Source organism: Antechinus flavipes, chromosome 1 (assembly GCF_016432865.1).
Source record: "Antechinus flavipes isolate AdamAnt ecotype Samford, QLD, Australia chromosome 1, AdamAnt_v2, whole genome shotgun sequence".
NCBI classification, from domain to species: Eukaryota; Metazoa; Chordata; class Mammalia; order Dasyuromorphia; family Dasyuridae; genus Antechinus; species Antechinus flavipes.
In genome coordinates, this window is record NC_067398.1 from 508,642,869 (window position 1) to 508,659,499 (window position 16,631).

The following is a 16,631-nucleotide window of genomic DNA, read 5'->3' on the forward strand; positions in this document are numbered from 1 at the left end:
AAGAATCTTATCACCAGTGATATTCTTTTTATTAAGTTTTTTGAATGGAGTACTATTGTGTGCTTTTTTAGGGTTCTTAAAATAATCCAATGTTGTGTGGAGTTAGACTGGCATAGAAATATTTTTAAGGTGTTTAATTTTCAGCAATCATTTGCTAAGTGTTGATGATGATACCTGTCATTCTTCTGCCATCCTGTCCTATATCTTTTCCCTTGCCATTATAGAATTTTCTTTGTCAGTGGCATAGGAAAGAAAATCAAATGAATGAAGAGTAATGCAAAAAAGAAAAATCTCTTAGAAAGACAACATTTAAAATGAAATTGAAGTTTGGCAGTTTTCAAAGAAGAGGTCACAGAATTTTGTAGGTATATGCAGAACACTGGGAAATGTTCAGTGAAGAGGATTTTTAAGTTATTTAACATAACTTTTGGGGAAATACCAGTGGAAATCACTATCTTAGACAGATTTGAAACTAGAATCTTGCATTTATTCTGAATTACGTTGTGTATTTATTTTGTTCTAATTGCATTTATTTTTCCTTAAACAGTTCCATTCATTGGCACCTATGTACTATCGGGGATCTGCAGCAGCTGTTATAGTGTATGATATCACTAAACAGGTAAGATGGGCCAAACTGAGAAATAATATCATATTTCTCCTGACTTAGCATAGGAAGGCAACAGCTCATTCCTTTGCTTGGATCTCTCAAATATACTGCAGTGGAGTTTTTTTAGTATGCAGTCTTGCATCGCCAGGAAATAATGACCCTCAGGAGCTAAAGTGGGCTTTTCCATATTGCTTTTATTTCCCAAGGGTTTCATTGCATATAGATGCACAGCCTATTCTGAAATAAATGAGCTAACCATACTTCTTAGAGAGCAGCTGCTTATTAACTCTAAGAAAATATTTTACTCTGTTTATTTGTAGGTAGAACTTTGAAAGTTGTCTTGAGCAAAATTTTTACTTTTGAGGACAGAAAAGAATTTGCAGAGTTTTGTACATAGTTATAAGATTCCTGTTTTCTGACAATGTTTTTGTGGCCTTACTGCAGGAAATTTATGATCTTAAAATTCAGAGAGAAAAAGAGAGAGAGAGAGAGAAAGTGTGTGTGTGTGTGTGTGTGTGTGTGTGTGTGTGTGTGTGTGTGTGTGTAAATCTGACAAAATGAGGTTATAGGATGTGCATTAATGGATCCTTGCAGAAGTCTGCTGACATTTTATTTATCTCTTACAAATTGAATTATTTACTTTTAGTTTTGAAAGGCTGACTCAGAGCACTAAGGCATTAGTTTAATGACCCATCACTGCTACCATTTATGAATTTGTACCACTTTTTGCTTCTGTATTCTGTATTCTTTGGCTCAAGGACTGGAGGGAGGGTGTGAATGAAGGGCAAAATGTAAAAGAAAACTTCAGAGCATAAAAACTATTCTTCCTATTGAACCAAACATGAAAGGAGCCCTTCATCCCTGGCAGAATAACATCAACCCTATTATTTATTATGGAGAAAAGTGTTATTGAAAAGTTTTTCACTTTTACCAGAGGCTTAATTTTATTCCATGAATGAGTTTTACATTTTTAAAGTATTATTGAAAGCTGTTGTTTTTTATTATCACATTCATTTCTCAATTGCCTTCTCCCCTCACCTAATCTAGAATCCTGTCTCATAACAACAAAAGCAAGAGAATCCCAGTAACCCAAAACTGACCAATAAAATAATTGTATTTGATAATATTTGTACCACAATCCCTTTTGCAAAGAAAAGTGCATTGAAATGTTTCAGATTGTGTGAAAGAATTATATTTTCAATGATAGTTCTATATTTACATAATACAGAGAGTAACATTAGTCACACTATTCAAAAGAACCAAATGAAAACTCCTTTTTCATCAAACTGTTATGAACTTGTAATGGCAAGAAAATGTTGGATGTTTAAAAGATTCCAAGAAACTTTATGAATAATTTCCTTGTGCTTTTGATTTAGGATTCTTTTAATACCTTGAAGAAATGGGTGAAAGAATTAAAAGAACATGGTCCAGAAAACATTGTAATGGCCATCGCTGGAAACAAATGTGATCTCTCAGATATTAGGTAATATACACATATACATGTTTAATTTTGTAGGTACAATTACAGATACTTATGTATAAATTGAGAAGATTATGCCAGTGGTGCTATTTCTTAATTTAATCAGTTATTTAACTGGTGTTTGATTTTTCCATTTTGGATCCTCTAGTTCAATCTCTTTATTTTAAATATTAAGGCATACAAGTTCTATAAACATCAAGTTGTTGTTGTTTGTTCTTCAAGTTTGTTCTTCATTGTCGAAGAGGGCCAGGACATCAGGGAGAAGATACTTTGACATGCAAGTGAGTTGAATTTAAGTGAGGAAGGCTGTCGCAAGGTCACCTGCCTCATTTCCCGAGGCCCTCCAGGGTCCTGTGGCCAGATATAGATCAGGACATCTCTGAATGCAGTAGGAGACTTAGTTTTTAAGCTAAGGTCTTCAATAGGTCTCAGTTGGACTGAGATCACACCCATTTAGTGATTAAAGCTGGGTAGCAATTGAGGCAAAGAATTTTCTCTTTCATCTAGTCACATACATACACACATATATACACACATGTGTACATATACACATATATACATATTTACATACAAATCTGGGAGAGGAAGGCCCTCAGAGTTTCTGGCCAAAACAGAAACAATTGCTATTTACGTTCACTTTGAGTCAATCAGGGCCCAAACAGTGATCAAGTGGGCTTGGTCTGGGACCTATTGTTGACCAATCAATGAGAGTCAGAGTGATTTTGGTTCAAGATTTTGTGTCTAAGGCCATATGACTACTTTATAAGAAGATCTAAGTTTTCAGTCTCTTAGACCAGAAGTCTTTCTTCTATTAATCTTCCTTGAATAAACAACTATAAATTTGAGAATGAGCTGATCAAAAGACAAATCAAATCTGCTAAATATTGGTCCACATTAACTGTGTCATATAATTCAGTTATTTGGAAGATTTAGAGCAACTTAAGATTTCCAAACATACTTGGCAGTAAGACCTTAATCAACCTTAGCTATCTAATATATAGTTCCATATCTGAAAGTAAGAGACAGATTCTTTGAAGAGTAAAGAATATTTGCATGAGTATTCTGTTCATTCTGTTTCTGCCTTTCCCCTCATCAAGGTGCCCCACAGCTTCCTCACAAACAGTTTCAGACATCAGTAATGTGGGTTTTTAGGTCTCCAAATGAAATGAACACCAGCAGCCTGAGTATGTAGGTATCAGATGAAAGTAATCTAGATGAATTGGAAAGGACCAGGAAGGATGTATAGAAAAAGGTCACACTTTGAATACTATAGCTTCAAGCTAAGATATATCTGACTGGGGTGCCAGTTTCATTGAATAGAGGCAAGGCAGTGAGCCTCATTAAGCAAAGCTGTTGAGGCTGAGCAGTCTGAAACAACAGACTGTCCATGAAATTGCTCCTTTACCCATTGAACTAATAAAGTGTTAATCTCGTGTATATTTGTTATACTCTGCCTTTCAGGAATCCTGGGACTAAAGGTATATGCATACACCTATAAACAAATATGCTTTGGGTCTTTGTGTATTTTATAAATATCAGTGAACTATAACAAGAAAATCATACTGAGACCATTTCTAAATAATATCCTACAAACAATAAATGTACTTTATTTAAGTGTGTCATAATATTCTTCCTTTTCATTATGACATTCCTAGAAATAAGTCATGTAGGGGTATCACATAGTTTCTTTTTTTTTTTTTTTTTGTATTTTTTTAGTTTTTTATTTTCAAAATAAATGCATAGGTAGTTTTCAACATTTATCTTTCCAAAACTTTGTTCCAAATATTTTTCTCCTTCCCTTCCCCTACTCCCTCTCTTAAATAGCAAGTAATCCAATATATGTTAAATGTGTGCAATTCTTCTATACATATTTCCACAATTATCATGCTGCACAAGAAAAATCAGTTCAAAAAGAAAAAATGAGAAAGAAAACAAAAGGCGAACAAACAACAACAAAAAAAGTGAAAATACTATGTGGTAATTCACACTCAGTCCCCACAGACCTCTCTCTAGGTGCAGATGGACCTCTCCATCACAAGATCATTGGAACTGGCCCAAATCACCTCTCTGTTGAAAAGAGCCACGTCCATCAGATTTGTTCAACTCATAATCTTCTTGTTGCTGTATCACATATTTTCTTATCAAAGTCTGTTAATTTCCAAATCTGATAGCCTTATATATCTTGATATATCTGTAGCATGTAACACCATTGATCACTCTCCTTTTAGAAACTCTCCCTTCCTTATAAGGCTTTTCATGATACTGCTTTCTTCTGGTCCTTCTTCTCCTTGAGTGGAAGCTTCCTTTCGGTCTCTTTTGTGGGACCATTATCTTTCTTCTGTTTTATGTGCATGGCTATTGTCCTGGCTACTGTTCTCTTCAGCCTCTGCTTTTTCAGTGCTCTCATTGGTTCCGATTAATTCAATTGCTGCTGATTCCCAGTTCAATATATTTAGCTCCAGTCTTTTTATTGAATTCCACTCCCTTATCACCAGTTGCTTGGGAGATATATGAAAATGGATGTCACATAGGATCTCAAATTCACTGTGTCCAAAACAAATTTATTTCCCTTCCTCCAAATCCTTCCTCTTTTCCTCTTTTCTCTATTTCTATTGAGATCATAATTGTTCTAGATTTAAAACTTCAGAGAAACCCTAAAACTTCTTTTCTCTAATTACTCACATTCTCATATGCATCAGGTGCAACTAGGTGGTATTGTGGATAGAGTGCTAGGGTCCTGGGATCAATCTATGATCTAGGAAATAGGTCCCACTTCAAATATTCAGACACTATCTGTGTGACTCTGGGCAAATTATTTAACTGCTGTTTGTTTCTCTTTCCTCAACTGCCAAATGAGGATAATAACAGTAACTAAATCTCAAGTTTGTAAAGATTAAATGAGATAATATTTGTAATGTTGTCTCTGTCTCTAGCTGTCTTTCTCTGTCTCTGTCTCTCTGTCTCTCTCTCTCTCTGGGTCTTTGTTTTTGTTTCTGTTTTTGTCTTTGCCATCACATAGCTCCCATCCTTGGTCAGATCCTCATCATCTCTTATTTCCATAGTAACCACTAATTGGTCTCTCTGTCTCTATCTTTCCCCTCTTTAATTCATCCTCCACATAGCTTTCAGTCGTTTTCCCAAAGCACAGTTTTGACCATTTTATTCGTCTAAACCTCACTGTTTCCTTCTTGCATCTAGGATAACATGAAAATGCCTCTGTTTGGCTTTTAAAAGCCTTTATAGTCTGTTTCCAATCTAATTTTCCAGGCTTATTACACATTACTCTCCTTCACAAACTTTATATTCCAGCCAAGTTGGGTTGTGGTTTATTCCACATAAGATGATAGTTTATCTTTTCTCCATATATTTGCTCAGACTGTCTGAAATATGCTCCTTTCTTTTCTCCACATATTAGAATACCTTGCTTCTTTCAAACTCTGCTCAAGTGCCATTTCCTCTAGGAAGACTATCTGGATTTATTCCAGTTACTAGTGCCTTCTCATAAAAAATTATTTTGTATATTTTCCATATACATCATTCCCTCTTTTCCTGCCTTTCACAGAAGATAAAGTTCTTGAGGTTATGGGCTATTTTATTTTTTTTTTTTCTTTGTATCCCCAGCAAATAGCAAAGTGCCTGGCCCAAAGGAGGCATTTGATGAAAATTCAATAAAGAGATAAGATTTACTATTAACATGTAAAAGACTGCTTGCCATCTGGGGGAGAGGGTGGAGGGAGGGAGGGGAAAAATCAGAACAGAAGTGAGTGCAAGGGATAATGCTATAAAAAATTACCCTGGCTTGGGTTCTGTCAATAAAAAGTTATTAAAAAAAAAAAGAGAGAGAGAGATAAGGTTTATCAATGGTTAACAGCTCTGTGTATCTCTCTATGACCTTCATCAACTCTTTCTGCCTTTCAAAGACTCAGAGTATTTGATAGTGGAACAAATGTTACTTCAGAGTATCAGGGTCATCATCAAACCTCAGGCTTGATTTTTTTTTTTTCCTTTTTTCTTCAAAGTCCAAGAATCGGGAAGGGCTTTGCAGCTTTGCTATGTCCCTGAGGTTAGGTGATTAAATCCATTTAGAGTCATGCATCTGGAAGCAAAACAATCAAATAAGGAATGTAAATTATGAGAGTATTGTGAAAGGCATAAAGTGTGATAGATCTTTACACACCTTATTTTTTTAATCTATATGTATATATGTATGTGTATATACATATATTTATATACACACATATATACATGTGTGTATGTAAAGTAGAAAAAGTGGCAAAGGTTATTTTTTTGTTAAATTTGAATAGTAACACAATGCTAATGCTCATTTTAAAGGATAAATACAACAAAATTTGTGTGGCAGATGTTCTTTTATATATGGACAAATTCAGATTTACATAAAATAATTAGAAGTCTCTTTGCCTTATAAAAAGGTAAGAGATGCATTATAATATAGTAGAAAGAACATGAGATGGGGAGACAAATACCGCAAATTCTAGTTTCTGCTCTGCTTTTTGCTATCCATTTTGGACTTCAGTTTCTTAAAAATGAGAAGATTGAACAAATGAATCTCTTACAGTCCCTTCCAACATTAAATCTAGGATTTGTAACAAGATTTTTTTTTAAATATAGCTCTTTTTTTATATAGCTTTTTTAAAAAAATAGCTCTTTCTTAGTATAGTTAAAATCTTTAAATTTACACAAAACTATGTAATCTTGGTTTTCTTTTTTTGTACTTGACATGTCCCTCAGAATTGTATGTATGAAATATATATATAAAATCCTAAATTCTGAAACATACTAAGCTCTTAAATTCTCAGGCAGTACCTTTAAGGGCTACTTGTAATTTCATTGTTATAGGAGTTTTCTTCCCTGACTGAGATTATAGATCCTTTGTAAATTAGTAGATGGAATCTAGGAGTTGCTGAGATGGAAAAATTCATTACTTTGAGGTGAGCTTGGTGATAAACTCTTTAAACTTAACCTTGGGTAAAAGAAAAAAATCATAGTTTATAAGCAGGCTAGGCAGTTAGTAAATTGATGAACTAGAATTATCTTTACATGTCTATGATCTATTGTAATTATTAGTTCCCTGAATTATGATATCTATAATATCATTGATATATACATACACATAATGATATATATATAATATATGTAATGATATATACATTATATATAATGATAATATTTACATAGTTTTTAAGGTTTGCTAAATATTTTACAAATATTATCTCATTTGAGCTCACAACGAACCTGGGGTTAGGTACTATTATTATTCCCATTTTACAGATTAGGAAACAGTAGTGGAAGAGGTTAAATTACTTGCCCAGGCTCACATGAGCACCAAATTTTTTAACTAGTCTCCATAATACCATGCCCAGCATTCTGTCTACCATGCCATTTACTATGCATATTTTTAATTGTCTTTTATAATTGACTTTTATTCAATTGTCAAAAATAACCTAGAGAACACAGTTATTTCCTCATTAAATTTCTGAAATTTTGAATCCTTTTAATTTTCCCTAAATAATTGATTTGTCTGCTGAGTGGTTTGAATTCAACAACTGTTTTTGAAGTTTAGTTAAATGTCCATTTTATATTTCCCTTTCTAGATGTAAGCTCCATGAAGGCTCTTTTCCATGTCTTTTTATGATCTTTATAGATTTTCTAGTCCTTAGTTCTGTGCATAATATGTACTTAATAAATTAAATTAGTTCATTAATATAAATATTATTGTATATGGTACTGAATTTTACTTTATAGAGGAAATAAGGATGAATTAGACATGGTCCTATCCTCATACAGCTTCCAGTATTATAGGGGAGATAAGACTTGGACACAGATAGCTATATCAGAAGGTGGGTTGTGATAAGTATCACAAGAAAGGCACAAACCAAAGTGCTTTGACAGTACAAAAAAGGGAGAGATAGATTTTTGTTAGAGACATTAACAAAGCTTCAAAGAAGAGATGGTGTTTGAAGGGGACCTTGAAGTATGTGTAGGATTTCCACAAGCAGAGATAAAGGCAGGGGAAGATATCCAGAAAGAGGGGAAGACAGAGTTGGGGAAAGCATAAAGGATGGGTTTGTTTTTTTTCCAGAAGATTGGTCCTAAGCTATCAAAATATCATTTTTCAAAATAGAATAAGACTCTTATTAATTTTTCAGTTGTTATTCCCAGAATCTCAAATAGGATAGGGTTTATAATTAAGCTTCATGCTCATAATTTTGCCTTTACATATGGGATTAGTATATTCCAGAATTATTTCTTTCCTTTTTCTATCACTGTGTATGAAAATGTGTTTTATTTTGATAAATGATTTTTTTTTTTTTCTGATATGGTCGTGGACAGAGTTCTTGGGAATTTGTCATAACAGAGAACTGTCAGTTATGACCCTCCTAAAATGTAATGTGACTTTAGTACATTCCTTGATATGGCAGCCTTCAGTTTTGTCACTCAGAGATTCATGAAAATCTGTCACATGTCACCTTTGTGACACAGAGAGATTGCTATCTGCATAGTGTTCATTCAGCAGAAAAGGAATTAACATCAACATCCTTCTTTGTAGGAAAGGCGGGTGACTTACAGACTTACCTGACTATGGACTAATGCCTTTTGAAACTGAATTTTTCTTTCACTTATGACATAGTGCTGCTCAATTTAACCAATCCAACAAGAATGTATTAATTATGTGTGCCAATATTGTTCTAGGCACCAAAGGATACAATGACAAAAAACTCCCAACAAAACAAACCAGTTCTTTCTCTCTCTATAAGCTTAAATTCTGCTTGGCTCTTAAAAGATATAAATGAATTTCTAAGTATATGAGTATTTGAGACTAGGAAAGCACTACCTTGTATTTAATTGACGTTATTATCATTGTAGTTGTTATTTCTGCCACAATACTAATTGAGGGGATTCCTTTGGTTGGAAAGATAAATTCTTCCTGCTCTATATGACATACTTATTTAGCTAAATCAGACATTCCAAGTGAAGCAAAACCTGTAATTCAATATTAGAATTAGGCTTAGATCATTTCTTAAGAGTGAGATATGATGTATAGACTGTCAAAAATGTGTGCACTGGCTTATCCCTGAAACAATGAAACATAGACCAATCTTTCTCTGGAGAGGGGTTTATAAGAGCTTAGATGGAATAGAGGGTTGAGGATGCCTTTATCCAGTCTCATAGGCTGGCTGCCTTACTAAATAAATATGTAATAAAGAAGCAAATAATGAATTTGCATCGCCTCTATTCCCTTGGTTATTTTGGCTTTCAGGAATGTTGGAAGCCAATTCCCCTAAATACCACGATAGACAGTACACAGTGCTCCAGGTTTTGCTAATCCATGTATGATTAAACCAAAATTAAATAAACACTGAAGAAATAGGCCTCTCACACATGCTTAATACCATCTGACAAATTGCTCTGTTTCTTTGGGATTTCAAAAGCCTCATGTCAAATTGTAGCGTGTTGGGTTTTTAATAATAACTAGAGATACCATGTAATAGCTTATATAGCCCTGGGTCTTAGCCAGATCTTTCATTCAGAGCACTTCCATGTTTACTATAATTCAAAACCAGATGGCCCATCTACAATTCTATGGATAGTTTCTTTTATTTTCTTTGGGATCATCTAATAGTTTTAAAGGAGTAAAATCTTTAAAAGGTGACATGCTTCAGATACTGTGAAGTTTCCTGTTTACTGGAATTTGGGGGCAGGGATTATCTAAACTTTTATGGAAATCAGCCTGCCATTGCAGTGATGGGCCCTAAATTAAAAAAATTAATAGCAGTAGAAATGGCCCTTTAAAAGAGCTAATATGATTCTTTATGAACAGAGGACTGAATTAGTTGCCAGAGGGTAGGCAGCTGGGAGACATTTTGTTAGTCAAATAATCAAAACTGGGTTTAAGAAGAATACCAAAGATACTGGTGTGAATGAGCATGATATGTGAGGGGGCTATTAAAGAGTCTAGTTTATCTAAGGCTTTGTGTTGTATGAAGTATCAAATAATGCAGGTTAAAATGTGACTTCCCAGGTAGAAAAGGTAGGGTTGAGAGAAATAGGTTGAAAGACAGGTAGAAGAACTTGGAACTTCCGAAAGTTAGGAAGCCATTTAAAATTTTTGAGCAGGAAAGTCAGAAATGGAAATAGTAAATAGAAGAGATCGGATTGAAGAGACATTAGAGGCAATAACTTTAAATTTAGATTTAAATCTAAAATAAAATTTAAATAAACTTTAAATTAAAATTTAGCAATTAACAAATATTTATTGTGATTTAGCTTGTACTACCGTGACCTGACAAGTCAGAAGGAGTGAATTGAGACACTACAACAATGTAATTTTCATTTACTCATAGTATCATGAATCTAATATAATTTATATTCACTACATTCCTATGAAATAGGTATGAAAAGAAGCAGCTAGTTAGTACAATGCATAAAAAGTGCGAGAGTTCAAATCCAGCCTCAGACATTTCCTACCAATGTGACCTTCTGTAAGTCATTTGATAACTGTCTGCCTCAATTTCCTCAATTGTAAAATGGAAATAATAATAGCACTCACTTTTCAGTGTTATTTTGAGGATCTAATAATAATAGCTATTATTTACATAACTTCTACCATGGGCTAGTTATTATGCTAAGTGCTTTACAAATATCTCAGCTACTTGTAAATCACATTATAAATCTTGAAGCCTTGTATAAAGGAGAGTTAAAATAAAATAAAAATCTCTCTAGATGTTAAAATTTTCCTGTTCAGTTTGGGCATGGGAACTAGAGAAGGAAAGAGGAAAATTGTCAAATTTTGGGAATTTGCAGTCCAAACATTATTTCCAATCCAATAGTTTCTTGGTGCCTCTAGGATGAAATAAATATAAGCTCCTGTTTGGAACTGAAAGCCCTTCACAATCTAGCTTCTGCTCACCTTTTTAGACTATTTAGATGCAACTCTCCTTAGTGCAATCTGTATTTTAGTTAGCCTATTTAGTTGGCTTTTCTTGAGGCGTAGCATGCTGCCATTTTCCCTCTTTGTGCCTTTGTTGAGACTGCCATCCCCTGTGCCTGGAATGCACTTGTTCTTCCTCTCTGCTGCTTTTTAGAATCCCTCGTTCTCTTCTGAGCTCAGTTCAAGTTCTTCTTAAATGAAGCTTACTCTGATCCCTTAGCTGCTAGAATTCATCAGAACTTATTGTATATTTACTTATTATTTTTAACTTTGATTAAAACTTTACTATTTGTATTTACTTGTTATATTTTGTATTTTATATATAAAAGTACTATTTCTTAAAGTCATTTGATTTCTTTTTTCTTTTTTGTATTCTCACCACAGAACATAGTTCCTGGAATATTATAGACGCCTAATAAATTCTTGTTGCTTAATTCTTGCAACAGATGAAGACTGTAATTAAAATGACCAGGTAGCTCATTAAATCTATAATTTCTAGATAGATTTCGGAAAATGGAATGGCATCTATTCAGTAGTTAATTATTCTGCAATGATTGTGAACATAGTATATTCAAACTATACAAATCTCAAAATTTGTATATCTCAAAAGTGATACTTAGGAACATTAACACTTTTTGATGTCCTTTAAATTTCAGCATTGGAGATGTAAGATGGTAAAAATCCAAGATGAATTCAGATCAAATATTTTAAAACCCTTAAGCATAAAAAAATTGCTAAGACCATCAAAGGCAATAAAATTATTATTGAAATATCAAATGATTGAAATATCTGAATCAAATATTGAATTTTCCTAAGATCCTATCTTATGAGCACTGCAGTCTCCATTCATGGAGTGAACTCTAGATCCTATTCATGGATTGTACTCTTAAAAAAGTAATTAATTATTTAAAGCAATTACAAAAATAAAGAACAAAATAGGAAAAGAAAAAAAAAACTGTCACATGCACAGCAGAATATAAAAGAGTATCTAAAATATGAAACAATCAATTTCCATTTCAATAATTATGCAATACAATAATAAATAATACACCATGTATTCAGACCTGTTCATATTCTTTGCTTCATTGTAGGTTTTCTTTTATTCTCTGCTGTGTACTTTTTACTTTCACTCTTTCCCTCCCCTTCTCCCCCCAAGTAATTTACAGTTGAATGCCGATATATATACATAAATATACATGTGCATACACATATATATATATATACATATGCCTATATACACATATACATATACATCTATAATCACTCATATATATGCACATATATATTCATGTACTTGAAAAGGACTTAAGAGGACTGAATCTCTTCCTCAGCCAGGCCCCACAGATGGCAGATCATTAGGTCACAGGCTTTCAGTTTTGGAAGAGACTTGAGAGATCATCTGATCCAAATTTCTTACTCTAAAGATGAGGAAAATGAAGAAATTCATAGAGATTGTGATTTGTAAAGTCACACAGGTAGTAAGTGGCAAGACAGTATTTGAATTCAGGTAAAGCTAACACTATATTCAATCCTATGGCAGCCAAAATGTGGCTTTCAAAAGTGTCAGTTAATATGTTGTTACTAAAGCCAGCTTTAGAAAAGAGGAATTTTTGCCAGAAAAACAAGTATTCATTTTTCTTTTTTATCTGCATGCTGCCCAGAAACTCCTAAGTTTCCCTGGAGTTTCTCTGACAAATTCCAGATATCCCAAGGATCATTTTCAAGCAATGCATTTTTCCTGATGTTTGGACTCCTAGTTCAGAGTCTAGCCTTCAGAGATTGGGCTGAAATAATGGGAGGAGTTCTAAAAAAGGTCTACAAGGGTTGAGCCCCAAATAGCCAGGGAGAAAAGGTACAACTGTCAATTCCTGAGATCTGGACCTGAGTAATTCTTCCTAAGCCACTCTCCTTCCCACATTCCTAGCTGTTATCTTCACTTTCCCTAATAAAAAGAATTAAAAAAATAACTCCTTTTATTGATGCCTTTTGTCTTTATATCACAGTCATCTACCCTTCCCCCTCCACGATCAAATCCTTCTTATAATAAAGAAAAAGCAAAAAATATCTGGTACAAAAACCTAATTGGACAACTCATAACATTTTTTGCCCTTGTAATCTCTCCCTTCTCTGGAGGGATAAGGCATATTTTGCTATCTTTTCTTTACAGGATCTTCTTTGGTTACCTTAATTTTCTGCCTAGGGATAGAGTATGAATCCTATTTTCAAAAACAATGTTCAAAGACTTTGTTTCTTAAGAACTTTTCTTTATGTCAACTCCTTGGGGGAAGGTATTGTTTTGTTCTTTGTATTCCCAAGCCTAGTGTAATGCTTTATTCCTTGTAGATAATAACTATTTGTTGAATTGAAGGGGGAAAAAAAATCTTTTTTTTTGGGGGGGGTAACTAGGGTCTGTTTTCAGACTTGGAGTGTTTTTCCATGAGAAAACACTGAATCTAAGTCTATAGTATGAACTTGACACTGCTTACTTAAACCTGACACTGGGGCTTTGGCTGCAGGTAAATAGTAGCTCTGGATACACATGATTAAGCAGCTAGGGTCCCATGGGAACAGTTTCTCACTCCCATGAGGGAGATGTTGAGTGGATTACCTACACCTTTCTATATATAGGCTAAGTATGATTGTGTCTTTTGGTATAAATGTAGTAATTATTTACTAGCTGAAAATGTTCTTTGTGGCCTTTGTTCTTCTTCACAGGTAAATTGTATCTAGCATCAGTAAAAATTTATTTTTAAATGTACACATTATTGCTTCAGAACTATCATTAAGAGTTGCTTCATCTGTGTTACACAAATATCTTGGATATTTAGAGAAAATATGAGAGATAATGGGAGCATAACAAGCTCTAATTATTCACTTCACTGACTGTCCTTGATATCAGGAAAAGCTATAAGAATCTGCTTCATCACACACAACAGCCTTCATACACTTCCCACAGCTTGCCTCTGCAGGATTTTGATGGAGTGTTGTGAATATTTCCCATCATTTTTGGCCCAGATACTTTAAACACGTGGGATGGTGGTGACAAAAACTATTCTACCAGACATTTAACTACCATCTACTATTCACTGTTGCCATGTTACAATACTGCCAGCTTATCTGCCATTTTAAACTTGACCTTGGATAGAGGCCATGACAGTAGGAAGAGGGTAAATAGGTAGAAAAACCTTTTTTTTTAATGGTAAATGTTAGCTTCCCAAATTTGGCCAATTTTGAAATTTCTGAATGTTTTTTATATACTAGGGATTTTAGAAGCAAAATATGTTTAATATAATGTATGTGTAAAAAAAAAATGTATCTTCCTGTGTTTTGTGGGGGAGGAAATCAGAAGATCATATTGACTTTGTTACTATAAAAATTCCACCTGAGGTATATTTATTTCATCTTGAACTAGATGTAGCAGACCATTCTATGGTATTACTTCATAAAAGTAAAATTATAAAGAGGGCATAAGGAAGGCCTAGGTGACCTCTAACATCCCAGTATCATTATCAGGATCATTCTGTGATTCTAAGTGTAATAATATTTAACTCCCCACTTTTTAACCTGGATTTTAAGAAAATATGACCTGTGTTACTAATTAAGAGAGTCTCAGAGAATGTCTGAATTAGTTCTGTTTTAATGGTTAAGCTGGGGATGTAATCTTCCTTTGAAAAGGGTACCTTAGTCATCAAAATTCCCATTCTCCTGTACAACTTACAAGACTATAGGATTTAATATTAACCTTCATTTATATGGTTTTTAAAAATATGCAAAGTACTTTACATACATTTTCTCATTAGTTCCTGAAAACAACTCTGTTAGGAAAATACTTCAGTTATTTTTGTCTAATTTTAACACTTGAAGGTGTCTTAGAGATAATCTAATAAAGATAACTGATATTTATATAGCACTTTAAAGCTTACAAAACACTAAATACATCATATCATTTAATCCTTATAAATTTTTGAGTTAAGTGCCATTCTTTTATGTACTTTACAGATGAGGAAATGAAGTAAGAGAGGTTAAGTGAAGGATGGAAGCTCAGTACTCACCACTATTACATGTTAACTTTCTAATATATCTCTTGCATTTTACAGGTGTGGAAACTGGGTTCTAAAGGAAAGTAAAATATCTAAGGTCACAGGGAGAGTTAAGTAACAAACAAATCCAGGAGTTGAATAGAAGATCAATTATAGTTTTAAATTTGTAAGGGTGAGTTCATCACATGGCAAGGGTAAGCAATGACAAGTCCCTTCACAATGACAAGAGAAAGCAAAGAAAGTCTGCAGCAAGTTGGGTGGACTTCCCATAAGGGACCTAGATGTGGATAATAATCAATCAAGTATTTTCTCAGTTTCATTGTTGGACTCATTTTATGATTGTAATTATAATGATATTTAGCTCCCCATTTTTTAGCCTGAATCTTAAGAACAATATGGCCTGTGCTATTAATTAGGGAAAACTCAGAGGATCTCTGGAGTCGTTTTGTTTTAAAGTTCCTATGGTGGACCAGGCACAAGGTCAAGTGCTCCGAATACAAAGAAATGCAAAAACATGATCACTCTCTCAAGAAGCTCACATTCTAATGAGAGAACATAATATGCCAACAACTATGTGCAGATATATACGAAGAAGATAGAAGGTAATCTGAGAGGAAGTCACTCCCAGTTGGTAGGAGCAGGAAAGCCCTCATCCACAGGATAAGATTTGAATTGAGTCTTGAGCTGTTGAAAATAGGCAAGAATAGATAGATTGGGGTCCATGTTGTTGGAAGACTCACTTGAAGAGATCATAGATTCTTTGGAGTGTGTACATATCAGGACTGAATGAGTCAGTTATTTATCAGAATGGCAGTACCTGAATAGCAGCTAGTTTTAGAAGGCTCTAATGCCCATCCAGCTCTCATTTTAAAGAGAAGGAAGTTGAAACCTGAAGAGTTTATTTGATTTAACTAAAAGCAAGTTGAGTTCTCTTAACAGAATAATAGAGCTATTATTCAAACCCAGATTTCCTGACTAAATTTTATGTTCTTTTTACCCTACTGCAAATGCTGTTGGAGATAGAAAAATGCCTTCTGTTAGAGCAGGAATTCTTGAATTGATGTTGGTGAACTTGGGTTTATATATTTGTTGATAACTTTATTATTATGGAATTGGTTTCCTTTTGTATTCTGTGCCTTAATTTAAGCATTGAAATATATTCTGATATGGGGTCCATGATGCACGCAATAGATGAAGAATTCCCTCTCCAGAGTTAGCTGGTTCTTTTTTAAACTTCTAGCTGCCTGCTAGATACTCAGTTTTCTTAACTATAAAATGGGGACTATAATAGTACCTCTCTCCTAGGATCAAATGAGATAATATATATAAAACACTTAGAACAGAGTAGTCTGGCAACAGACTGGGTGCTATATAAATAGTGGTTATTATTATTAAGTATAAATTCCTAATCTGATTCCAATTTATTTTTCTAGCCTTACATCTTATTAATTTCTTTCATGTGCCCTATGTTTCATCCTCACTTGGCTCTCTGATTCTTGTTCTTTTCTGAATCTACTCCTTTGCTTATGATTCTCCCATTTCTTTTTTTCTTCT

General features: G+C 33.8%; 1 protein-coding gene across 1 annotated transcript in view; it reads left to right on the plus strand.

The window, feature by feature from the left end:
• RAB31 (RAB31, member RAS oncogene family) overlaps positions 1 to 16,631 on the plus strand; it is a 185,692-nt gene that overhangs the window by 125,335 nt on the left and 43,726 nt on the right. The window contains exons 4-5 of the mRNA XM_051970472.1: positions 548 to 619; positions 1,984 to 2,090. Of these exons, the coding sequence (XP_051826432.1) occupies positions 548 to 619; positions 1,984 to 2,090 (179 nt within the window). The remainder of the gene's footprint in view (positions 1 to 547; positions 620 to 1,983; positions 2,091 to 16,631) is intronic.